A 27,879-nucleotide genomic window follows, 5' to 3' on the forward strand; every position below is an offset into this window, starting at 1 on the left:
TGAGGGCCCCCGCTTGATGTCCCTTGACAGTTCTTTTTTTCACCGTGTGGTGGTCCCCCTGTGTGTGCAAGTGTTGATCACATAGAGCATAGTTGTGTGGGTGTGTTGTGTTGAAATTAGTGCCTCTCAAGAGCTTTGATCGTGTTACCTGCTCAAAGATGTTAAATTTTTCCCATTCTTCGGGCTTGCCACCATTCCTTGACCCTTCCTCACTTCTTCCTCTTGACCTCCTTCCTTCCATAGTCACCTTGCTCAGTGGCACAGCTGCTGATGATGTCATTATTTTTAGTTTTGTGTCCGCGAGACTAATGAAGCGTGGCGAAGGGCCTGATGCCAAAATGACCAGGGCGTGCATCAGAGGTACAGATGTGTCCAAGTCCCCCGCTACCTCCCACCAACTCCGTGCATGAGTCCCCCTTTCTTTCATCATCCTCCAATCTGCATCTTTCCATCTTCTTCCTCTTTTTATCTGCTCCCCCTTCTTCTTGCTCATCTATTCTTTTTCAGCCTCACACTCCAGATGTCTTCTTACAGTCTTTCAGACGCACTTGATCTGTTTTTCCCTTCCACCTCCTGTTTGACTTGCTGACCTTCCAAGACCACCTCCCCAATTCTCATCTCTGTTCAATGACTTGGTGACCATACTCATTGTGTATACAAGTAAATTAATTCTTGCTTTCTTGGTTTTTACCTATGTTTCATTAAGACCGTGATATTATGAATGGTGAAGGATCTTAACATTAGAATAATATTAGCTTTCCTTATATCAAAATCACATTTGTTTGCCTTCAGACCTGATTACTTACATCACCTTTAAACCCCTGATCCTCCTTCACAAACACAGGTAATATTCCTCAACGCTCTGTTGTAAGTCCACTGATTTTTCCTGCGATACAGAAGAAATAGTAATAGACTTTAAGTAAAGTTAGGATCTTGCAAAAGTCTCAACACTCGATCCACTAGATTTATCAACATTTGCTTGATGAGGGAATGATAACAAAACAATAAAAAATAACTGCGAAGAAGATATGTTACTCCCTAGCAAGAAGTTCTACATGGGTAAGAAACAACTTTCAGGTTGCAAAATAGGAAGTCTTTGAGAGCATGTGTCTCCCCTATTCAAAATGTGCCCTTCCTCTAACACAACTGATTAAACTGTTCAGCTTATAAGCATGCTATACAATATTTTAAACACTAATCTAATCATTGTATAAGTTGTGTTGGAGGTGGTAGACATCTGAAATAGGAAGAACAGCAGTTCCAGCACCACTGCTCCTTAGACCAGCCAAAACAGGGTGTTAATGTCAAAGATAAGTGTCCTCTAATAATAAAGTGAGACATAGAGGTATTTTTGTGAGAGTAGTTGGAACTGAGGCAAGGAAGATCAAGTGGGAAAGTTGGAGACAGGAGTGTGAGCACTTTATACATGTCTTTGACCCTGTGCCACCATTGACTCTGTGAACCTGGAGAGCAGCTAATGTGACACCACTGCTCTGTCTCAAAAACACACATACACAAGCACACATGTGGACGCAGAAGCGCCTCAAGGGCTCGACTTTTTCAAGGCTATCAGAGGACTGAGGGCTGCTGTGTTTGCTCAGCTTTAAAGCCCCTTTCCTGTCCCAGCACTCACCTAAGACTCTCTACTGAGGAGCTGAGGGGAACCTTAGCAGGAGACATGTATAAGTTGATGGGGGGTGAGTGTAAAAACAAGGACTCTGTGCTTTTGTTGGACTCTTCATCCGTGGCATAAATCTTATCAGTAGTTGGGGACGAACATAGCGTGGGGCAGAAAGACAGGGGACATGGGTTGTGTTTGTCCAAAGTGACAGTGCAGGCCAAGGACTTATCGAAGCCTTTGTAGATTATTGATCCGAGCAGATAGATGAGGCAAAGGGTACTATGTGTTCTCGTGTGTGAGAGTGTTGCGAAGGTTCGGGAAGCTCTGTTTTAACTCAATGCCTTAAGCCTTTGCAACAGTGACTGGAAACTAAAGGGATTCATGATATCATATCTATTCAATCTGCCGTCACTATTGTTTGACCTTTGGAAATAAGAACTTTTGGCAATAGTCCAAAATGCGAAAGCTAAAAAAATGATCAACCCCATTATAGTTGTGCAGAGATTAGAAAAGCCATGGGAAGCTTGAGTATTCCCACCCGGAGTCAGGGTTAGGAATTAACCTGGCTGGTCATCATTAGGGTCTGTGTCATCTCACTGCATTTTATCCTTCAAGGCTATACAGTACACAAACACACAAGAACACACACGCACACACACTCACACAAGCGCATCCTTATCTTCCAGGGTCTTGTCTTGTTTGGCCAATGCTGTGCAAATAAAAGGCGCAATACATCTCCTGACAGTTCCCCAAAGCAAAGAGGCGAAACACGTTGGCCAAACAAACAGCCAACCCTGAGTCACCAAGAGAAAGGAGATTTCTCAGGCTTTAACTAAACGCACACTGAAACGCCGGGTGTGCAACATTAAGCCCAGCATGGAGGCATTTGGCTTCTGGCTACCTTTCTAAACGTTTGTCTGAGCAGTCTTAAGACAGGGTGCTGCGGCTGTATTGAATAGCTCCCAGCAAGCCGTCTACAGGCTCCTATTGTCCACCATCATATTTTATTATCTCATCAAAAAGGAGGAAATCCGATTCCCTCTCTCTGAAAAAGAGCTTATCCTTGTGTCTCAAAGCAACCTGTCAGGAGAGCGAAAGGGAGGGGGGAAAGGCAGTGAATGAGAGTGATTAACGGCGTTGCCGGAGAAGACTCCTCTTTTTCTTTCATGTGTCTTGATTTTATTATTTTTCATTAATTTGTATTTACCCAACAAAGACAAGCTACAATTATCTATTTAAATTATTTGTTGTATTTTTACAGGGGATGCTACAATTGTATCCTGACCTGGCAATTATCATCTATTTGAAGTTTAAGGGACAACACAATTCATGCTATGTCAATGGATTGCAGTAGACAACCATTAACCCCCACTTTGTGGTGGTTGCTTACTACTTATAATCAATGTTCCCTCTAAACTGCGCGTGTGCGCAATCGCGCACTGCCCGCACATTCTCAGCGCACAAGAAAATCTATCCAGCGGAGTTTTTTCGAGAACCGGCTTCTTCGGCTCGGCTCACTAAAAGGAACCGGCTCTTTCGGGTCCTAAACGGCTCTTTAAGTTGTTTTTGCTTCTTTCATCCCTATATAACCAAATATTATGTAAAATTATGCACAAAATGACTTAAAGGAAGGGGGAATAGAACAAAAAAGAAAAAAATACCAAAATGGAAAAGGAGTGAAAAGCTGAGAAAAAAATAACAAAAGGAAGGGAATAAAGAAGGAAAAATTCCGAAACAAGCCAGAAAAAAAGAAAACAAAGAAACAAAGTAAAAAAAGTAAAAAAAAGAACAACAAGAAAAAAGTAACAGCTAGGAAAAAATAAACATAATGAGATTTTTTAATGAATTAAAAAAAATAGAAAAAAAACGGAAAAAGAAAAAAAAGTTTTTGTTGCATTTAAATAATTTCCAATTATACCAAGTCAATCTTGTTGCCAACATTGTACTTCCACTCAAAAAATGTGATTAAATACAGTTGTGTATCGTGCAACCGACTAAATAAGCTCCCAAAATGTTAGTATTATGCGGCAAAAGATACCAGGGAAAAAAAGAAATGGAAATCTTGTGAAAGATTTGTTGTAAAAACAAATGACGTTTGTAGGCCGTACAACCTTTGCAATAATACATTAGTCAATTCATTCAAAATTGAAACTTTTTTTGCAAACTCAGCAACTTGATGTGAAGTTTTGGACATGTTTGATAATGACTTAGTTGCCACACTTGGGATTGCCGTTGCACACTGTTGTTTCAAGCGTTGCTCACCGACTTTGTGTGAACACTCAGACCCGTGGAAAATTACAGGACACATTGCTTATAATCCAATACTAATTTAGTAATACAGCATATAAACACTTATTTAGAGTACCGTACTCTGTAGTCCGGTGTTTCCTCCTTAGGGGTGCATGCCGATTATACTGGGACAAATGTTGGAAGAAATTCACTCGTGGGCAGGTGCACACAAAATTAACTGACAATTGATCTGTGTTCTTCTTTTTTTGTGAAAAAAAAAAAAAAAAAAAAAACTTCTTACCAAAAGCTTCTTCCTCAGATAAGAATGAAAGCTACAGTTTGCCTCCCTAAAAACTATTGTGCTTTTCAAAAAACAAACTTGACTGCACTTAATGGGCACAATTGATTGTTACTTGTGTAGCAGACCTGTAACGTACTGCTTTGCACTCTTTACAGAATGATTAAGTTTGGTAACATTGTTTTGGTTACTGACAATAAAAATGGACTTTGGGGTCCTATCTTATTTCATGAGGGATTAAAGTAATGGGTACTGAGTTGATGGCTTTATTTTGCAGTGAAACTTCAAATGTATATTTGCTTATCATCTTTTTTAAGGTCTTTAACCTTTCAAGATAACGTTTTCGATCAAACAAACAGACCGTTAGGTCCTTGCTGCACGTCGTTAAAAGTTCTTTTTTCAATGCTTCACTAGTTTTATGAATGTTTTTTTAAAGGTCAAAAAGAGTTTGTACTCCAATACCTTTTTTGCCTTTTAGTCTCCTCTCTAATTTGTATATCTGTCATTTGATTTTAAGTTCTGAGAAGAATTGTTAAAAGCCCAATTAAATATGTATGAAGGATTTTGAGCCACGCGATTGGCCCCATTTAGTGGACAGCAGAGCGAATAAGCGGCCACACCAGATAATCTTCCACAATGCCTCTGGAACAAAAGCCCAACAGCTGACCCAAGAGAGAGTGATGAAGGGGAAGGGGGTAGGGTAAATTGTGCGCGAACAGAGATGCAAACAAACAGTATGGAGGCTAATCGCTAACATGCAAAGATTTGGTTTGCATATTTCACTTTATAATTTCACTCCATGGTACAATACTGACCAGTTCGAATTGCCTTAACATTTCAAACTATTTCATACATAAATGAAACAGTACACTTTATTTGGCACTTTTCATTTTGATTGTGTGATTTCTGAATAAAGTAATCAAAGTTGAAGGAAAAGATCTTTTTCTAAACATTTTGTGAAAAAAAAGCTCGGGGATAGCATAGGTAATGTGGGAAGAATAAAATAGAAATCAGGATGTTGCTTAGTACACAGAGAAAGATAAAGACATGTTGAGGATGAAAAGCACATGACAAACTATTGAAACCATTTACTTGTGTGGATTATTTTGGCTGTTTTGTGGTGAAATTCTTGATAACAGTTACAAACAATTTGTATTCCTAGTGGCTCCAAGTTTAAGTTTGGATGTGTGAAATTGGGGAGGCAGGTAATGTAGTGCCTCACCTGTCATAATGGAGACGTAATATTAGAAATATATTAAACTATTTTATTCTCTCGTTGTTAAAGTTCTTTCTCATTTTACTTCACAATTCTTGGGTTTTCTTTTTGAAATCATTGAATTTACACATATTATGAATCATTTTTAGTATCCAACAGATTTCTGTGCTGAGCATCTGCAGATCTGCTGCTTCTTTTGCCTCATGGCAGTGGGCAATAGTGAGACTGACGATTTGGATTTGGCGATAACCACACCCCCGAGCAATATAATTAGTGACAGTATTGGGAAGCTAACAGCAAGACAAGCCATCGAGTATTTTCTTTTTCAATCAATGGACTTTTTTTATATAAAGGAGCAGTGTAAATACTTTGTTTATAAGTTAAGATAAGACATTCAAATGTCTTTTTCCATGGTAACGTTTAAAGTGTTTTGTTGCTCTGTCTGTCAAACGAGGTATAAGATGTAGTTTTATTTATTTGTAGATCTGACAATGTCTTACCAGACAAAAACCACATTGCACGTCAGTGCTAATTAATTATGCTGTTTTAGTGAAAATAATATTAATGTACAGACAACTAATATGAATATAGAACTTTTGTATCAGACTAACAGCCACAAAAATGGTCCTTCTTTGAACATTTTTCATTGTTTACTATGATTGAGACATCATACTTTCCTAAGAAAGCTTTAGAAGTGAAAAACTGAAAACTTGTCGTATAGATGTATGGAAACTATTCATTTGTTGCCTTACTTTGTTGATCAAGATTGATTTTTATTGTGAGAAATCTTAAACATGCATGTTGTCATACCATAGATGCACATTTGTTACTTCAGGAGTATGGATCAAAGTATTTGCCCTTTTCATTAATGAGTAGCCAAGAAGTAGCTCTCAGTTTCAAAAAGGTTGCTGACCTCCGCTGTAGACATACTTTGACAGATCGATGTTTGGGGCAGAAACAAACAGTTCGGTAAGAAGAAAAAAACATATGACCGGAATAACTGTTCTGTCACACCGCCTTTGGACCTGAGATTCTTCACAGCTCCTCTGTTCCTCGCCGTTCCTACTACCTACCCCCACCCCGCCACCTCCCTTAGTCAAGAGGATCTAAAATACCAATACCCTTTTCTCCTTGACATTGTATTCTCCTTGTAGTCAGCGTTTTGCTGTCCTTTTATAGTCAAAACGTCAGGAGAAATTTCATGCGGGAATATTCTAGTCGTCATAGCCAATGCCACCATAACAAGCTAGTGCGTTGGGGGGGTTTGGACAGGGATAGCGGCTTCTTATTCAAAACTCACCTTTCACATTACTGCGTACATAGTGTACAGCGGCACGGGCTAACAGGCTTCGTAGCCTCCATTCATCACCTGGAAGGGGGTGCAGAGGGGGCAGATTGTCGTCCCATGTGTGTTAAGTGTGAACAGGCATGACTACAAAAGTGTGTTGGTGTGTGTTTGAAACAGCCACTAACCTTGCTGTGTCCTGACACTCGTGATGAGTATCTGCAGGACATTGGAGCGGGGGCCATGTAAGCTGTTCTGCCGTATTGTGGGCGAAGGTGGAAAAATCACTGATTCAACTCCTTTATTCAATCCAAGTCAGATAAGGAAAAAATGGATTAAAGTGCAAACTTAAAACATAACTTGAGTGTCAATTATGCAGAAATTTACATTAACATAAAAAGTTGCTGTGCATACAAAGGTAATAGTCAACAGACATGGGGACTTGAGACTTAGTGACTTGGACTCGAGTCGACTCGAGTCGCTGTTTTTATGACTTGTGACTTGACTTGGACTTGGCAATCTAAGACTCGGGACTTGACTTGTGACTTGACTTGCCCAAGAAAAAAATACTTGGGACTTACTTGGGACTTGAAGGTGAAGACTTGAGACTTACTTGAGACTTGCACATGTGTGACTTGGTCCCATGTCTGATAGTCAAAATCATCTTAAACATAGCACATCATTAGATAACTGTCTCTAAAACATGCTGATGCTTGTTAAACATTGCATACTGTGGAACTAGCTACCAACATCTATGCAAAGGTTTGCAATACATAATAAGGGAAACAAAATTATAAATGTCTTTTTTGTAATAGTTTGAATCTTTCCTTTTGATTTTTAACACTAGTTTTAAGGTGCACTACAGAAAACAGCAACATCTAGAGTTCAAAAAATACAAACTCTCCATTTAAAAACATCGATTTCACACAAAAATGGGAATCTGGCATTAAGTTCTGCAGTGTGAACCTAGCCTCAGCTACGTTCGCCGCCTTATATCACACACAAGGCACACGGTGCAATAGAGTGAGCAATTTGAAGAAAATCTGAGACTTATGTGCGCCTATTGCTGTTGAAAATACGTTCGTCTGCAGTTTCTAGTTATAGACAAATGCAAACCCAATACAGAATGAGTATAGGGATACACAACTAATAATGATAACCTGAAGACTAAGTTTGAGTACAGCAGCACAACATTTGTTCTTCACACTAGATTTTGTGTGTCTTTGTCAAAAACAAAAGAAAACCCAGGCACACAACATGTGACCAAACAAGACAAGAGGTGCAAGTGTGAGGGAGGCGAAAGAGGAAGTAGTAAACGCTTTAGGAAGTGGGAGACCCGGCTGGGCCCTTTAGCGTCCCTGACAGGAGCGCTCAGCCACACCACGGCTGGCAAGCCTCCGTCACACCTCCTTGCCAGCCAACACGCTGTCACATGCACCCGCACAAGCGAACACACCTCCTTGTGCCAAGGAGATGACACATCCTGTACGGCGATAGAGGCCACATATTGCACACAAACACATGCAAACACATACATACACCCTCGCACCAGCTTGGCTGCGTCTCCTTCCTCCTGACCGTCAGGGCGATGCAGCCTTCAGGGGTCACCTGCTCAGATATTGCTGACTGTCTCCCGGCCCTCCTTGCTTAGCGGACATTGGCATGTACAAACGTACATACATACATACATACATAGATACACTCCGTAGTTGGGCACTTCCAAGTACCATGTTTTCCACACTATAAGGTGCACCGGATTAGAAGGCAGAATATTCCTTTGTGATAATGTTTTCATATATAAGGCACACCGGACTATCAAAAGCACAGAATTACAACTCCTGTAAGGCCTAGGGTTGCACAAAAATGGTGCTGTATTTGTGTATTGATTGATGAACTGGAATATATTAATGATCATAATTGCATAAAAATGATTAACATTGGATCCAACTTAAATGCAACGAACATTGTGTTGAGTGTGTTAGGTTTTCCCCTCTAACCAGTAGGGATACAAATGACACATGAAAAGGCATTGGGTCTTTTCTAACCAGCACACAATTTTTAGTCACACTACCAAATTGGTGATGTTATTATTGGGCCGGGCTGCGTAAATATTGTCAGTCATTGAACTGGTCCGATATTACTCACAAATTATCAAGGGCACGAGATTCTGTACTGAATCATGATAGGCTATTATGGATGGATGGATGGATGGATGGATGGATGGATGGATGGATGGATGGATGGATGGATGGAGGGAGGGAGGGAGGGAGGGATGGAGGGATGGATGGATGGATGGATGGATTGGTGGATGGATGGATGGATGGGCTAAAGTTCCATGTCACATTTTTTAACTTATTTTTATTACTGGATTTTTACATGATGTAAAAAGTTTTAGAATGTAACATAGTACTGTGCTGAGTGTCTCTGGGTGCAGAGTGAGGCATGCAATTATCTTGCCTCATGGCGGACGCCGATGGCAAGACCTAGGATTCGATTTGTCGCACATCTGAGCCCACGACAATAGTAATTTTTTTCTCATTGGATGTACTTTTTTTCGTAATGGAGGATTACTTATCTATTGATGCTTTTAATTAAAAAGGAGTATCAAGCACACAGACCTCATTAATAATGTTAAGCTAAGACATCAAGATGTTTTGTTTTTCTTTCAGATTCAGATTCAGATTCAGATCTCCTTTATTGTCATTCTAGTACACGTGTATACAGAACGAAATGTCGATGCATCTGACCCCCACAGTTTCCTCGAATGTACAGATATAAATAATGTTGTATTGTATTTGGCTACGTATAGTATTTTACCATAGTGCCGATAGTGCAAGAAGAGTAGCTAACCAGATGTGCAAAATGGGCAGTCAGGTTAACAAGTCAGGTACACAGTAACATTAACACTGTAACAATAACGCTGTAATTACAATAGTGCAGAGAGCAATGTGCAAGGAGTGGCAAGCTATAAAAAAAAACTGCCAGTAGTGCAAAAAGTCAGATTAGCAGCCGTTTAGATTTAAGTTAACTATATGTTAGATTGACCATTTAACAGTCTAATGGCCAGGGGGACTAGACTATTGCGGAGCCTGGTGGTCCTGCACCGCACACTGCAGTACCTCTTCCCAGAGGCTAGCAGAGTGAACAGTCCATGATGGGGGTGAGAGGGGTCCCCGGTAATGTTTTTAGCATGGGATAGGCAGTGCTTCTGGCCAATGTCCTGAATGGAGGGAAGTGTAGTCCCGATTATTTTCTCTGCTGTCCTCGTTACCCTCCTCACACTACCCCAGTCGGTAGCGCTGCAGCCTCCACACCACACAGAGATACAGCTGGTCAGGATACTCTCTATGGTGCCCCTGTAGAATGTAATGAGGGAGGGTGGGGGCAGGTGGGCTCTCCTCATCCTCCGCAGGAAGTTGCCACAGTTCATATATTGCTTTGTCGCTCTGCCAATCAAATGATAAATAGGTTCATAACTTAGGCCATTTTTTCTATGCACCACGTAGTAATTATTTGTTTTTGCCCATTTATTCTTATAGTCTTTTATTTTATTCTATTCTATTCTATTCTATTCTATTCTATTCTATTCTAAATGTGACTGTGTCTCACCAGATACAAACAATACAATAGAAACACAAGAAGTAGTGATAGTACCAGCAACCTAACAATAAAGAAAACGATCCAGTGTCATTTTTTTTTCTTGTTACATGGATATTTTTTCACAATAGAGGATTACCTATTTATTGATGCTTTTATCTTAAAGGAAAATCATATTTATAATGTACGGTAAGACAATAAAACGTTTTTTCAAACCCTTCATGCCATGTTTAAAATTATTATTCATGTAGTTAACCGCAGCCCTGTCCCAATATCATTGAATTTCTTACATGTTTGGTACAAGTTATTAAAACAAGATACACAGAAGTTTGAAATACAGTTAGCGGACAACATTACCTTGGACGACTCATTTTTCTATGAGTATCTTTACTTAATCTTCGGTATCAATTGTACGAAAGTTATTTTGTCACACTCGGGTCACAGGCTGTATTTTTAGGGAACAGCAAGACCTATAAAATCTCACATTGTGGGGGGGAAGTGTGTGTCGTGAGAACATTTCTAAGAAGTGAATGTTCTCAGGTGGAAGTTCCGATGAGCTTTAAGGAAGTTAAGTCAGGAGGACGCAGATTTATGTTTTTATCGTACTACTACCGTGGGCCATAAAGCAGCGATGAGGCAGGTCTTGTCAGATGTAATCCAGCATGAGACCCGATTGGGGGAACACTCAAATACATTTAGATTGTATTTGATTTATATGGCGACAAATTACAACACCCATTTTTAATATAAAACGTTTTATTTCAAACTCACAATCAGATCATTTTAAATTTGTTCCGAGTACATTAAGTCAAAGTATCCAATTATTGGTAACAGACGTTTGGGCTACCCTACTTAAATCATTGTCGTGGCTAACAAGTACTTGCTCGGTTGTTTTTGTTTTTTTCTTTTGTCGTTTATCTGAAACCGAAATAATGGTTACTTTTCCTCAACAGGGAGGGTGAATAAAAAAAGTAATTTATTTTTCGTATTTTGGGACTTTAGGAGCGATCATAAGGCGCAACTTAAAATGCAACCCTTTGTGAAATACCTTTTCATTTCTAAGGTGTGCATAATTAAAAATACAACAAAAGCAAGGATTGCATAAAAAATACCTCAAAAACAAAACACAAAAAAACATAGAATTTTAGTAAATTTGGTTTTATAAATTGATTCATTCATAAATGGTTACCTTATGTAGAAGCATTTCATCATAATTCTGCATTTCCAATTAATTTACTGTATTTCCAGCCTATAAGGCGTGCTAGATTATAAAACGCACTTTGGAAATTCTAGCAAATTTTCAGATGTGCGTTTGATAAGTTAATCCTGTTTTTAATATTGAACACTGGCCCTAGAAGATTGCAAAGGATGCCATTTAGTTATTTTGACCATTGCACAGTTTACATCAAGGGTCTCTAACATGGTACCCACGGACACCACGGTGCCCCCTAAGTACAGCTTAGGTGTCCGCGGACCTGTTCTGACAATGGCTCACCAGTTCTGGGGCATTGTGATTTCCTGGTGCATTTTTTTAGTGGTTGACTCAGTCAATTTAACCCTACTTCCAATCAATAACACGGTAATATTATAGAACTTACACAGTAATAACATGATAAAGTGTTATTTTAGAAATGCATATCAAACTTGGTGCCATTTGCCCTAATTAGTAACAAAAGTAGCTCTCTGGTTAAAAAAGACCCTTGGTTAACATCATTGTCACTATCGGCCAATAATGGTGCTGTTCTTTGATTTCCACACTCTTTCAAGCAGGAACTTATTTTTGTAACCTATGAGATTTCATCAAAAGAAAGATCTCATAGGAGATTTTTTAGAAAAGATATGGAATTTGGCATGGTGATTTTTTTTTTTTTTTTTGCACAGTACTCTTCTGTTGCATGTTTGAAATTCATTCACGTCTTCTCTCGTCATTTTGAGTGTCTACATATAAACTCATCAGCCTTTTGGTCCAGAAAGTGCGGTAATTGAATGAATTTATATTCAATGCAGTGTCTCGTTTACACAACTCTGTTATCTTAAGTCGACTTGGTATTGACGCCTCAAATTCCAAATTGCAGGTCCCCGACCGCTTCCTAGAGGTGGCGGAGATCACGCTGCGGGAGTTCTTCAACGCCATAGTGGCGGGCAAAGACGTTGACCCCTCATGGAAGAAGGCTATCTACAAGGTGATTTGCAAGCTGGACAGCGAGGTGCCCGACATCTTCAAATCGCCCAACTGCCTTCAGGAGCTTCTACATGAGTAACCCCCTTCACTCCTTGACTACCCTTCAGCACTTCAACAGCATTCTCTTACTTATTTCCTTTTATCGCTCTCCTTTTTTTGTGAATGCCTAAAAACGAAGTAGCATTCCCCATTTGAAGCCGGGCTGTCTATTCTAGCTCTTGTGTTGCTTCTGCCCAGCTGACAATAACAGTTGTTGTTGCTCTTCTTTTTCCTCCTGATGAACTAAAGATTCTTAAGACTTTGGACTGATTTTTGGATGGGGACTGCGTAACCTTTCACATGAATTTTGAAGATTTTCAACCTGCTGAACTAATAGAGGTGTGGCTATGAAGGAAATGGATTCTGTGTAGATTCCCAATCACCGTCCATTTGAGGACCCCCCTCCCATGAACCCCCCCACCTATGTAGACCGTGCAGCACAAAGAGCAGGTTGAGTGAGGAGCTTACTGGACTTGGTGGTGCCACTCTGGACCGCCCTAAAATAGATTCTAACCTCTAAACCTGGTTTTGGAGTGTGTGTTTCCCTATAAGAAGGGCATTGTGTTTAATGGGTGTATATTATTATAATTATTATTATTATTAGCATTATTATTGTTATTTTCATTATTTTTTTTCTGATCATTTATGTGTATGACGATTTTATTATTTGCCACCCACCAATTGCTGAAGGTTGGTACTTGAAAATGTGTTTGTCCCCTTGACAAAAAAAATAAATTATTCCTATTAAGAGTACTGGAAATAATTTAGCTTTTGGAATATTTGATTTTTGTGTCCATCGCTTACACTATTTTCTTTTATTATTCCTTCTCGAGTGAGACGCATTTAAGTTAATGGAGCTCCTATTAATGGTTTTCTCTTTACTTCACACTAACACAGTTTTCCACCGAGCCATTTTGTATCCAAGGGTTCGAATGTTTTGTTGCAAATGATCTCAATAGCAGCTGATACTTGAATTTATGGAAAGAATGAAGCAAAGATACAATGGATAATTAAGTGCCTCCTTCCAAAAAAGGAGCGTCATTAGATTCCCTCCCTGCATCTCAATGTTCACCTGCATTTATATGGCTCCACTGTGGAAGGAACAATATGAGGTCGGAGGTGAGGGCTGTGGCCCAGGGGTAGGCGCGGAAGATGTCGGCAACTACAAAAAGCACAGACAAATGACTCGACATGAGAGGCCACACGTACCCCAAAGCTTCCACTTCAGACACTTTGCTGTGGAAAACACAGAGACAATGAACAACAAGTGGTAACTATTAGCAAGGGTATTTAAAAAAAAAAAACAATAATTTGAGTTTTGAGAAAATAATATTAAACGGAACAATTATATAATTGCATGTTTTCAGGAACGTGATTGGCTGCAGTGGCTTTGTCCTTGGCTTTCGGTTGCAAATTGATTAAAAACATAACATAAGTAAATGGTCAGAGTCAATCGAATACCGAGGTATCATGTACTGTGGGCCACAAATGGCTCTCGGGAAGTAGTTTGGACACCATTGGTCTAATGTTTTTGTCGGTTGCAGAGCTCTCTAAGAGCTCCATTGTGCGAATAAACAGGAATATTTCTGATTTGTTTCTTGCAAATATCCATACTTAAGCCATATTCATATAGTAAAAAAAACTGGTATCTTATGAATTCTCCTTTGCAATATTAAAATCAGAATAAACTTTTTAATGCTAATATAAAGATATTCATGAAAAGTTAGTAAAAATGAATCATATTCAACAAACGACCACGCTACAGTCAAAAGTGAAAATAAAAAGGAAGTGCTTCTGGAAGATTATACTTTGGCGATTTGATTTGATTTTTTGGGGAGTCTTTCAAAAATACCCAACTAAATACAAAAAAAACTTGAAGGGTAGTCCTTATTTGCACGCAGGTGTCTTGGCGACAAGGGGCCTGGGGTGCGTCTACGGGCATTGCAAAAGATCAAGAGAAGGGAGCAGGATCACTTAACCTGACAAAGACAAAGCGACTGACAAAAGGATGCAAAAACAGAGCCGGAACAACTCCCTCCATTATCTGTCCTTCGTTCCTCCCCAGACGGCGGCGTTCTTAAGATCGGCGGCCCTGAGAGAGCGCGCCAGCCATGTTTCTCACTGAGCATTGGGCTTGGCCCAAAACGTCTCAAAGCGCCTACCCAGGGCTCCAAAGTGTCCCAAACAAAAGCAGAAAGAAAAGGAGAGGATACTCTCCTGAATATGGCCCCACGCCCTTGCATTATCTGGTGCCTCCTTACAAGCTCTGAAAGTTTTCAGCCCCTGAAAAGATAGAAAACCCTTGTGCAATTATGTTAGCACAAGTTAGCTGGTTAAAGAAGCTGTAAAACTACCTTTCCTTTGAGCTGGTCGAGTATCTGGAGCCTTATGTTTGTGGCTGTGATTGGAGTTTCAGAATGCTCATGTAAAAATCAGTAGTCCATTCTTGGTGTAAGAAATGAAAGCTATCCCATGCAAGAAATCGCCCAGAACCTGAAGATTTCCAACAACTATTTCCTTGAGAAAAAAAGCACAAACCACAGTAGAAAGAGAAGTGGCAAGACGACAAGTACATTAGAGCCTTTGAAAATAAACGATTCGTTAAATAGAAACTGCAAAACACCAGTGCCACCTATACATTGAAGAGGTGAATCAGATGCTGGTCTCAAAGGTAGAGAAGCAAAGAAAAAGCTATATCTCAGACTGGCCAAAAAAAGAAAAAGATTAATGTGGGCAAAAGAACACAAACATTGGACTACTCATTTGATAAATAAAAGTGTGACTTTTTCATAGAAAAAAGAAAATTGTCTGGGTGACTCCAAACCTTTGAACGGTATTGTACTTTACCAGCAATTGTTGGGGATGCAAGTAAGCAAATCTGTTAAGTGAAATGAAAATTAGGAGTAATTTTTAGCCATTTCGAGAATTGATTTGGCCCCTTCTTTATTTTTTCTAAATAAGCAGTGAATTGTTTTCTTCAGGTCTGGAAAAAAAAACATGGAATCCTTTTCCTGAGTATGAGAATGTTACTACTGTAAATATTGTTAAGATAAAATGAAGAATAGCTGTACAGTTTTTCTATGGTCTGTCAAATGGCGTGAGAGTTAGGAGGGAAGGGGCAAACCAAGAAATATATTGAGTTTTATAAGGGTATTTTGGCATGTGGCTGAAACACACCAGTATATTTTGATTTTAAAGGACAGTGTGGATTATTTATGGCCCCCGTATGGGTAAGAAAACCTTTGATTTAAAAAATAAGCAAAAATACATTACTTATCATTATAATGAATACATTTTAAATATACTCGTATGCTCAAAAGTTTGTATTTATATTTGAATAGTAAGAGCCTCACCCAGAGAGAGCTGACATATGTGTCTGCCATCTTGTTGCTATGGATACCCCCCCAAAAAAATATTGCTAAAGGCGGATCAAAAAAAGTGAAAAGAAAATTTGTGCTTTAATGGTCACTTCAAGTCTTCGTAGTATGAAAATGCTATAAAGGCGAGCCACGAGGCCGCGACACTTATCGCCAAGCACCGCAAACCATTCACGGAGGGTGAATTTATTAAAGACTGTTCAAAGAATGCCGGGCTAAATAGTCAGCCCTCACATATTTTCAGCTTATCAAAACTGGCCTGCCATCTCAAAGGTTTGGACACCCCTGCACTACATGATACAGCGACATCTAGTGGCCAAATCATACACACTGTCACTTTAATCCGAGAATAACCCGAAGAACGGCAACAAAACAGGGGTACAAGGACCGTAGGAGGGGGGGCATCAACTCATATGCCGATTTATGAACAGATTGTTCTTTTTTCACAGTTGCAGGAACCTTGTTGTGTTTGGGTGATTTTTTTAGACAGCTTTGCATTTTTGCGTGCGTGTAAGAGGGAGTGCGTGCGTGCATGTGTGCGTGCAAAGAGAAAAGGCCAAACATGGGAACCTGTGAACCAGTTAGTGACACAATTCTCAACGCGAGGAAGCCCCTGCCCCTCCCCCCAGCCCTGGGAGTGCCATCCTGACATGTAAATGACTCTCATTAAGCCTCGGTGACGTGCGTGCAAGCGTGCATGCGAGTCTCCATCCTTTCCTCTGATCCGTTTTCTGACCTGTATTTCCTGATGCTTTGACTAGTTCAAATCTTTTGCTGATTATTATTATTAATACTAAAAGTTGTGGCATTTCTTTTGTAAATATCCATGACTTGAAAAGTGAGCAATTCATGCCTTTGTAGTACTTGGCAATATGTTGTGTAAATAGTGTTTTTGTTGATCAGTTTTTGTTTGTTTTGTATGACACAATGATGATTATTATACTAGTGCAGTAATTCCAATAGGAGCGATGGTGTGGATTTTTGTTGTGTTTTACTTTCCTCAAACACACACGCTGTCAAGTACAACTTGTAACATTACGGCTGCTTTGTTTTTGTTATTGGTGTCTATTACGTCCTGCCGATTGTGTGTAATTTATTGGTTTAATTTATCTTAATTTATTCATTTGCTTTCTTTTTTTCAAGCAGGGAAAGCTGTACTGCATTTTGTTTAACGGATACATTTCATTCTATCTGAAATTGAGTTTGCTTTTGTCAAAGAGACACTGTGTAATATTTGACCCCTCTATGTCCCTGTACTGTGTGTGGCAACCGAAAACAAGTGCTACACACAAACAAAAAAGTATACATACTACGGAATCTTAAAGTGACGAAACTTTCCCTATTTTTCTTCCAATTATTTTGCCCCTGTCTTTTACAAGGTTTTTGGTTTCTTTGGGGTACACACAACTTATTTACAATATCAATCCAACTAAAAACATAATTTGCCTTCCTAAAACTAAAAATAAAAAAATATATAAAACGAAAACAAAATTAGAAACACGTTTAACCATACCGAAAATAATCTATGACTCCCACTCAAAATATTGACTTAAAGGGACAGTGTGTATTATTTAGAGCCTCCTAATGGTAAAAAAAACCAGTATTGATAGAAATCATAGGCTAAACTACATGAACTATCATTAAGACATTCATTTTTTAAATACTCAAAGGTAAGAAAAAAATTGCATTTATTTTACTTACCAATAACGTCAGCCTCACCTAGAGGAAGCTGTAATCATTGTTGTCACTCTTGCTGCTACGGGTACCCAAAAACCTCAAAAAGGCTGGGCAACAAAAATGAACGGATGTTTTTTTTTTTTTTTTGTGGTCACTTTGATCCTTCGTTGTCCGTATTCTTCCTTGAGCTTTTTAGCACTCGTTTATGGTGGCACTCCACAATACAGTGGTCAAATAACATACAGTCCTTTTAAAGTACAACCGTGGGAAAGGTCTCGGCAGCTAAATGAAGATTTTGAATTTCTTTTTAGACTTTCTGGATTTGTTTGTGTGTGTTCCTCGCCAGGGCTGAGGGTAGACCCGAGAGCTCAAAATTCAAACCGTATTGTATTCTTTCGACAACGTTTTTTTTCCAATCCCTATTCCCTTTTCTGACCTCCGCCCCAACCCTCACTAAATGGCTTCGTCCCGGCCCAAACACAACCAGTAGTCAAATTGCCTTTTGTGCCTTCACCCTCTCTGAACTGAATGTATGTGCAGTATATATGCAAGCTTGTGAAAAATGAATAAAAAATTTAATAAAAATGAGGAACTGATGCCTCGGTTGGTGTTTGTCATGATGTGCTCGACAGACAGAAACAATACAGCGAGTTATTATTTTTTTATATTTACTATGTGGCAACGGAATTGATTATTTTCCAGCTCATCAATTATTACACAACCACAAATTCACATTTGGGTTGTAATAATGTAATATTTTGAATAGGTTTCCCACTCTTTTGACTTTTTCCAATTTTTAGAACGTTTTATAAGCTGTACAACAGATGGCAAATTTGTTCAAGCTAAAAATTGATCATTACTGGAACACGCAAACACAATTTTTTAAATGAAGAGTTTTAACAACATTTGACTTAACAAAAGCTTTTCCTAATATTTTCTTGTAACTGAATAAACTGGCTAGAAATTCAAGATCCTGTGCCTCACCTGTCTTCATTGAAATATAAAATTAAAATGATATTAAAAGGTTATATTTATTCAGTGTTGAAGTTTTTTCTCATTTAACTTCACAATTTGGGGATTTTCTTTTTCAAGTTTGCTGTTTTTTTACAGTGCATAATGAGTATTATTAAAAAAATTAGTATGTGACATGTTACTCTGCTGAGTGTCTGCAGATGCAGAGGGAGGCACGCAATTCTCTTGTCTCATGGCAGAGGGCGATAGTGAGACGGAGAATTCAGATTTTGTGCATGCTTCCTTGTTTCTTGTTGTGTGGCTTTTATCATTTTTTTATGCCTTTATTCCAAAGGAGCAGCATAGACTTCAAAAGGACGGTAAAGTTATAAAATAAAATCCCTTTTTTCCAATGCTTAAGTGTATATATTACTCTCTTGCAGTGCCAATCTACTGAGATATAAAGTTTAGGTTCATTTATTTATAAATCTGACTAATTGTCACCAGAAACAAACCTCACCACATGTCACTGTTCAGATCATCTTCAGCAAAAACTTAAAATACTCAAAACATGCTTTGAAGGTTCATCATAATGTCAGAAAAAAGGGCACAACAAATTTTATATCTATCATTTGTTGGCATTTCTTCTGATGGTGCAAGTTATTAAAAAGCTATGTACCGTGGGTGTCAAACTCAATTTAGCTGGGGCCCACATGCTAGAAAAAAAACTCACGGGGCCAAACTAGAAGATGAAAGAGAAAGAGAAAAGGGAGAAAATGAGAGAGGGAAAAGGGGAGATCACAATACAGAGTGAAATGAAGAAAAAAATGGACAAAGGGAGAGAAGTAAAGAGAAAGAAAAGAGAGAAAGACATAACGAGAGCAAAAAGTGAGAGAAAGACAAAGAGAGGGGGATAAAGAGGGAGAAAGATAAAAAAACAATGAGAGAAGAGAAAAATGAGAGAGAGAAAGAGACAACCAGAGAAAAAGGGAGATAAAGAATGAGAAACAGAAAGGAAGAGAAAAAGAGAGTGAGAAAAAAATGGAGAGAACGGGAGAGAATTGGTGAAAAAGAGAAAAAAGAGAGAAGGGAGTAAGGGGGAGAAATAGAGAGAAAAGCGAAAATGAAAGAGAACAGAAAGAAAGACAAAATAGGAGAGAGAGAGTGAAAGAGATAGAGTAGTTCAGCTCCAGTTGCATTTCGAGTGGCGCCTGGCATTGGCGTCATCCAGTGAAGATTTTTGAGTGCAGCTCATTTTTCCTCTCAGCGTTGTCTTGCGGGCCAGATTTAAAACCCTGACCGGCCTGATCCGGCCCGCGGGCCGCATTGTTGACTCCTATGCTCTATACCATTGTTGTGGATCATTTTTCATCCTTTTTATGATGACCTCATCTTACTTTTCAGCATGCCTGCGCACGTTTCTTTTCATTCTTTTTGTTCTTGTCTGACTGTTTTGTTTTTGTTAGTTTTTTGCTTTGATGCTCATTTTTGCATCAGTTGCTTCTTTTGTGTCTTTGCCTGCCCCTTAGCTTTGAGTGTTTTCTTTTTTTTTTTTGTCTTGTTCTTTTTCCTCTTGTCCTCCACCTGCCGCCCCTACTCTTTCCCTTACCGGAGGCGAAAACGGCTTCTTAGCCCGGGCTGAGACAGCATCTTTGTACAACACCCACCGTCTGCTCTGTAATCAAATACCATCTGTCGCTACATCTGAAGACTCCCTGCGTTGCCTCATGCACACAAACACGCACACACATGCTTATGCTAACACGTGCACACGTCACATCTGTGCTACTCACTCCTAGACAATATGTCCACACTTGTGTGTGTTTTATGAGCCATGTACTAACAATCATTCCACCTGATTCATTTCTTGGCCTATAGGGAGGAAGTCGCTCGCGTCACTTTCGTCGCTTCCTGTTTTGTTCCACCTCGATGGCGGTTCAAAGGTCATTGTCTTCAGGTATCCGTGTTTGTTCTGTGACTGTGTGTCAGCAAGACCTTGGCTGCTGTATCAGACGGGAGATAGTGGACTTCAGCTTCTCAGTCTTAGATCAACAGCCGACTATCTCAAAAGGCTGCCAGCCTTTCCCAATGTTTGCCCAAAGCTTGTCCCTGCTCCGGCACAGAAAACGTTGACACGGTCCCCAAGGTCCCTCTCTGACAGCCGCCGGTTCCACCCCCTTTCCCTCTCCCCGGCCAACCCGTGGTCACCTGTCACATGCTCATGGTCAAGAACATTTTCTATTCCACAACCAGGGCCTGTGTCGTGTCTCAGCTGGATTTTTTTCATAGCACGTCAAACCATAAGTAAGTGAAATAAGGCATCACAGTGGTAGCAGTAGTACAAACTGTAGTTTTGGGCCCAACCCTGACCACAAGGACCAATCAACACCAAACAACAAGGAATGTGCTTTTAACAAGTGACCAACCAACGATTTTGAGGCAAGTCATATTTTTTGTCTAGCCTTTGGTCACAAAAAGTCTCAAGGGGCTCCACGGACAACCGTTAAAACATCCCCTAATGTGAAACCTAAATGAGGTCAAGGAAACCTGGCTCCATTGGCTGTTTAAAGGCCATTTAACACATAACACAACTTCTACATTAAATATAAGTAAAAACAGAAACCATGCAAAAAGTCCAGTTGACAGCAAAAACATGCTTCCTGTCTCAAAATCTTGAACAGTGCAGCACGGCCAAGTACCCGTCAGTGGCTCAAGGGTGCACCAACCAGTTTTTATGAGTGACAGGCCAAAGGACCATTAGTTTTTCTACAGTTTCAGACCAAGGACAATTTTAAAATGTGTCCTGCAAAGCTTGTAATGGTAAAAACATGGGTTGCCGCTTGCTGTTGTAGCAGGTTTTTACATGGCAAAGGGCTATTGCTAACATACTTGGCCTAAACTAAAACACGACCACCTAACCAGGTCTCTCAAACTACTGGCCCGAGGCCTTGTTGCGGCCAGCGGGGTGAAATTTCTTCAGGCAATGCTAGATATCAAGGTTTAATGACTGTGCGGGCCACAGTTTTTGTTTTTTTTTGTTTTTTTCATGCAGTTGCCTGGGGCAGTTTGTTTGTACGTGTGTGTGTCTTAATCACTTCAGGGCTGCCATAGTTCACCCTCAAGACAGCTTTCAGAGCATTGTAATTCTAAACATCTAGTGAAAGGAAATAAAACACCATATCAGCAAGTCCCACTAATTTAGGGAAAACCAGAAGACAGATACTTTGTACTGGCGTGAATGCTCGAAAAAGTTTGCAGTACTCAGGAAAACTGACTTAATGAATCAACGAGGCATAATAAGAATTGTGCAAAATAGCATGTAGATGTAAGATAGAATCAGGTTACTAAACTTGCACGTGTTATGAAGAGTCTTTTATGTTCTGTACTGGATTAACTGTTCTTTTTTAAAAGTAATTGAAATCTTGACTCCACTGGCTTTATCAAAAAGGATCATCTAATCAAATGTTTAGTTTAACCATAAAAAGCAAAGACATGAAACTCAAAAACGAGTACAAATTTCAACCCAAGAATCAAAGACTATTTCATCCCTCCTCATCGAATACAAGTGCAGATGGACCAAAAAAAATTAAAGACAGTCCACTTTATTGCTGCGATAATGTTACTAAACATATATAAAAAAACTACCCAGACTGAGTCTGTTTGTACATCCAAACACAAAACATGCCTTCTCCTCTGTGATATGGCTGTGAAAGAAGCCCCTTTGAGGTTTTTCTGTTCAGCCACCAGATTGTGGAATTAACTTTGATCTTGCGGCAGTGGACACCTTGTGGTCAGCATGTGTATCTTAGGACAAACATCATTTTGTCTTCCTTTTATTCCCTCCTCGTTTTTTATCACCTCACGCATATTTTTCCCTGATTACTTCTCCCGGAATTCGAAAATTCAAGTGGGAGAGATTATACTTCGCCCTCTTTTCCTCTGCCTCTCAATCTGTCTCTCTTGCGTTCACTCAATTTCTCCCATGGACTGGAGGGCTCCAATGCAACTGGAGCCTCGGAGGCTCAAGAGAGGAGCCTGGGAAAGGAGGAACAAAGGGCCATCCGTCTGCAGCCATCACCACCCCGCACCTCCTCTCCACACTTGGCGCTATGACTCCCCAATCCTCTTCTTCTATCCCTCTTTCCACTCGCTTCTCTTCCCTATCCCCACAGGCCAGCGCCCCAAATTAAGACTTCAGACAAGAATTGGCCTTGCTAAAATACAGGAATAGAAAGAGGGCAGAAGAGAGAGTGAGAGAGGGAAGGAAGGCTGCAACAAGCCAAGGGGAGCAGCACGCAAAGCCTCTGTTGTTGCACGGTGGGGCCTCTCTGTTGCTTGAAGATGAACTGTCACTGATGTGACTTAGGCCTCTTGTTTACGGTGTAAACTTTGCTATTTTTAAGTGTGTATTTCTCAGACACCCATGCTATGAAATTAACTTGTTTAACCTGTCTTTATATTCCTAATATACAAGTAATCATCACATACACACACATAGTCACGTTTCAAAGATCAGTCTATTTCTACATTTTCAATCTAATTTCATTGTGATGTAATATGACACTCATGTGTGACTCCATTTCCTGTTTATGTGCGACTTCTCAATAAAGCACGCCTACTGACTAGGCAGTTCGGCCCGGGCAGCCTGGCAAGATGGCGACTGGGCCGTGCTCCATTCATCCACGAAGGAGATCAAAACTCAATGAGTGCTTTTATCTGAATAATTCCGCCAGCAAAGAGTTTATATCTTTATAAACTCTGACATTTTTGGTGCCGATGACCCGGATGGATGTTGTTTTGGGTTGGTTTTCGCGGATTGCTGACGGACGCATGGCATCCTTATGGCGAAAACAAAATGGTGGCCATAGCAACATCAGGCTCACATTCTAAATTAAACAAATTTAATTAAAATCCGTTTTGTCTGGGCCCTGTGTGTCTTAAATGTTGTCTTGTAAATTGTGTTGTCAAAACTTTCCTATCAAACTTTTATTTCCATTGTTTTATGTCTGTCCTTTATGTTTACAGAAAAAAAAGATGCAAAAATTATGCAAATCATTTTTTAAAATAACGGAGATTGTCTAAAAAGTGAGGTGTTTAGAGGAATTGATAAGACACCGTGTTTTTCTTTTTTTCAATTGAAAATCGATGAATTAAGGAGTAAGAAGTTTAGGAAGAATATGATTGAGTGATTTTAGATGTGTTAAATCAAAATAATGCCAGAATAATACAGAAAAAGATAAAATAATACCGAAAAAGATAAAATGTTCCTGTTTTCAGTTCAAAATTGGAAAATTAAGGACTGGAAAGACGAGGAAAAATCTAATTGAGTGAATTAGAATAGATTAATTTGAGATAAAGGCATTTTTATACAAAAATATTGAAAATTCGTTAATAAACACTTTCTTTTAAAAAATTATGGAATAAAAATGTATCAATTGGAATACAAATGAGTAAGATAACTTGTTGCAATCAAGATACGTCATTTTCACATTAAATGGGTGAAGCCAAAACAGTATTTCATTTTAGCTGATTTAAAATGAATGGGTAGGTATGAAACACAACACAACACATTATGTAGTGTTTTTGGAGGTGTTCATTGACTTGAAAAACACTGTATAAATACAGACCATTATACCATTTATAACATTACTTTTATAGAAAAGCTACAAAAATAAAAGAAAATTATTACAAGGATGAATATCCAATTGAATGCAAATGAACATGGACATAACATATTGTTTTGCTTTAAAATAAGAAGAAATAAATACCACAGAATACATATACGACTGATATTATAGAGGAAAGATGCTGAGCACAGTGGTAAGCAAAATAATCAAAGAAGTTTTTCCACACTTGGGTCCGAGTTAAACCTCTCGGGTTTAATCCAGCCATTCATTTGCAGTTAACCACAAAGGAAAAAGGAATGCAATGGCAAAGTATTACGATAATGAAAATTCTACTACAACAATACTATAGAAATACTATACAAACATTACATTATTTCATTTTTACAATGAGAAAATATTAGATATATTACGGAAATATTATTATGGAACTACCATGAAAATATTACCATGGGAATACTTTAAAATTTGATTTTACAGTAAAACTATTACACGAACGCTGGTTTATAAGTTTTAGAGATGAAGATAAAAATAAGATGTGGTTCTTGTCTCATTTGAACTCCACATGACGACCCCCCATGGCCAGACCAAGGAGGTACGGAAATCAAGAGGTAAGAAAGTCGATGCCAATTTTGAAAATAATCAGGTTATTGGCAGAATCGCGAAAGATGGAGGAACCAGGAAATGGAACGAAGAGGAAGATATCAATAATAAAGGTAAGCTAACACTGTTGATGATATTAAAGGAGTATGGCAACGACTATATATATATATATATATATATATATATATATACATATATATATATATATATATACCGTATTTTCCGCACTATAAGGTGCACCGTGTTATAAGGCGCACCTTCAATGAATGATATATTTTTAAACTTTTTCCGTACATAAGGCGCACCCCATTATAAGGCGCTATAAGTGCATGCTGGTTTAAGATCGGGTATTTCTGCAATTTTGTAATTGTAATCCTGTGCAGTCCTTCGAGACATTTTTTCGATTAAGGGCGTCATAAATAAATGTGACTTAACTTGACTTGGCTACAGTAGAGGATGTAGTTACATTATGCAACCGTTAGATGGTGCCGCGCTAAAGGGAATGTCAACAAAACAGTCGGATAGGTCAGTCAAACTTTATTAATAGATAACAAACAAGCTTTCCACAACTCCATTCACTCCCAAAATGAATAAACAGCCATTTTATTATTTTCTCTGAGGTAAAGCATTTTCGTGACACATCTTTAACATCTTTGAACAACAGCAAGGCATAACATTTTATTTTTCCTCCATTTAGTCAACACGCAAAAAAACGCCTGATACTCATCTCATCTCATCTCATTAGCTGCACCGCTTATCCTCAGTAGGGTCGCGGGGGTGCTGGAGCCCATCCCAGCAATCATCGGGCAGTGGGCAGGGGACACCCTGAACTGGTTGCCAGCCAATCGCAGGGCACACAGGGACAGACAACTCGCTCGCCCATTCACACCTAGGGACAATTTGGACCGGCCAATCCACCTGAAATGCATGTTTTTGGAATGTGGGAGGAAACCGGAGTGCCCGGAGGAAACCCACGCAAGCACGGGGAGAACATACAAACTCCGCACAGGATGTCCGGTAGCTGGATTTGAACCCACACAGGAGGTTCCCAAGACCTTAGAACTGTGCCGCACACGCGCTAACCACTGCACCGCCGTGCTGCCCACGTCTGATACTGTTAGGGTAAATTAAACGTTAGTGCAAGCGCAATATAGTGACACTCGTAATGTGCAAAAACAACAAGTGCAAAACAATAACAATAAAGCAATACAAAATAACTGTAAAATGTAAACGTAAACACACACCAAGTAGGACCACCTCTGAATTCTTTAATGTTAAGTTCCCGTGCCAGCGCTGTTGCCTTCATTCGAGTTATTGTACTGACACTTCTACTTTCTGCTCTTTGTTCAACAACCCACTGTTCAAGTGTGTCCTCTAACTGTGGACATCTCGCTTTATTGCCACGGAAACTTTGCGGCGCATAGAATGGATGCTGCGGCTCGATGCTCTCCAGCAAATCTTCTATTTACTACCGTTCTCATGTCTTTTTTGCTTTCTTTTTTGGACACATGCTGGCCAAAAATACTTACAGTAGGGACGAACTTATTCGATTGGGTGGCCGTCTAAATTTCGACTTTTCGGGCACTTTTTACACCGCCTATGACATCCCGAACGAGCTACAAAGAAATCCAACGTCTCTCTGGACAACAACTCCTTCGAAAAGACGCAGGCGCCGTAGAGACAGAAAACGGAGCGTGGTTGCCGTGCGGGTAAATTTGTGAAGCGTGCAAAGTCGAAGGAGCAAGAAGGACGCGAAGATGTGACTAATTCCACCATTCATTCCTCGCCGGACAACCGACGCTTTAAACTCAACGCTCACGAACGGCAACATCTTGTGACGATCTCTACAAAGACTACAAAGACTTCAGCTAAGTCAAATGATTCAGCAAAGCTAAAATTTGGTCTTTTAAATATTAGATCGCTTGCTCCTAAAGCTTTACTTGTTGATAAAAGTATTCGTGATTATAAACTTAACCGTATGGGTCTTTGTGAAACTTGGTTACGCCCGGATGAATTTTTACCGCTAAATTATGCTTCTCCCCAGACTACGTGAGTAGCCATGTAACACGCACGTTGAAGAAGGGTGGCGATGTCGCGCTCATTTCTGAAAAAACGCTCAAATTTAATCCTCGTACCACTAATAATTACAAGGCGTTTGAGGCTCTTGTGATGCGGTCCTCTCTATTGTCAATTTATGTGATAACTATCTATCGTGCACCTGGGCCATACACAACTTTCTTAGATGAATTTGCTGAACTTTTGTCTGAACTAGTAACCTATGCAGACAAAATTATAATTTTGGGGGACTTTAACATTCATATGAACTCCCCACTCAGTTCACTTACTGTTGCGTTTCGGTTTTTAAATGATGCATTTGGTTTTAATCAACTGGTTGATTTGCCAACCCATAAAGATGGAAACACGCTAGACTTGGTTCTGACTCGAGGAGTTTTAACCTCAAACATTATGGTTTTACCGTGTACTACCGTTATCTCGGATCATTATTTAGTTACATTTGAGGTGCTAGCTAAATGTAGTGCTAAAAAAGCTGAAGGATTTAGCGGACGCAATATAAGCACTGGCACAGTTTCTGAGCTCTTTGAACTCCTTCCTGGAGCTGTTGCGTCCTTTCCTTCATACAATGGCTCTATTGACTCACTCATGAATGAGTTTAATACCACCCTGGCTAGTGTACTGGATTCAATAGCGCCCATAAAGCTTATACCACGTCCTAAAAGACGCACGCCTTGGTTTACTGATGAAACTAGAACCCTTTAACAAGAATGCAGGAAATTGGAAAGAAAATGGCGCGCTACCAAGCTTGAGGTTTTCCATCAAACCTGGTGTGACAGCTTGTTAAAGTATAAAGCGGCCCTTGCCTCTGCAAAATCGGCCTACCTTTCGAAGGTGATTGCATCTCAAAAGAACAATCCCAAAGTTCTTTTTGACACTGTAGCATCACTTACAAGGCAACAGACTATCGCAGATAGTTCGACCAACTCTGCTCATGACTTAATGGTCTTCTTTACTAAGAAGATTCAATGCATACAGGAAGACATTGCTAAAGACATTATTAATACCACACATATTAAAGGGCTGAAATCTACAGATGCACGACAGGGTGGCTGTCCAGGGAATTTGTCCAGTTTTAGTGAACTGTCACTTGATGATCTCAAACAG

At 39.5% G+C, this 27,879-nt stretch overlaps 1 protein-coding gene across 2 annotated transcripts in view; it reads left to right on the forward strand.

Moving 5' to 3' along the window:
• LOC148346677 (prospero homeobox protein 1-like) overlaps positions 1-18,117 on the forward strand; it is a 49,416-nt gene extending 31,299 nt beyond the window's left edge. For both annotated transcript variants that reach the window (XM_088324751.1, XM_088324752.1), the window contains exon 5: positions 12,322-18,117. In XM_088324751.1, the coding sequence (XP_088180877.1) occupies positions 12,322-12,507 (186 nt within the window). In that variant the 3' untranslated portion in view covers positions 12,508-18,117. The remainder of the gene's footprint in view (positions 1-12,321) is intronic.
• The last annotated feature ends 9,762 nt before the right edge of the window (positions 18,118-27,879 follow it).

The sequence above is a fragment of the Urocampus carinirostris genome, chromosome 20 (assembly GCF_059441175.1).
Source record: "Urocampus carinirostris isolate Australia breed hairy pipefish chromosome 20, RoL_Ucar_1.0, whole genome shotgun sequence".
Classification (NCBI taxonomy): Eukaryota; Metazoa; Chordata; class Actinopteri; order Syngnathiformes; family Syngnathidae; genus Urocampus; species Urocampus carinirostris.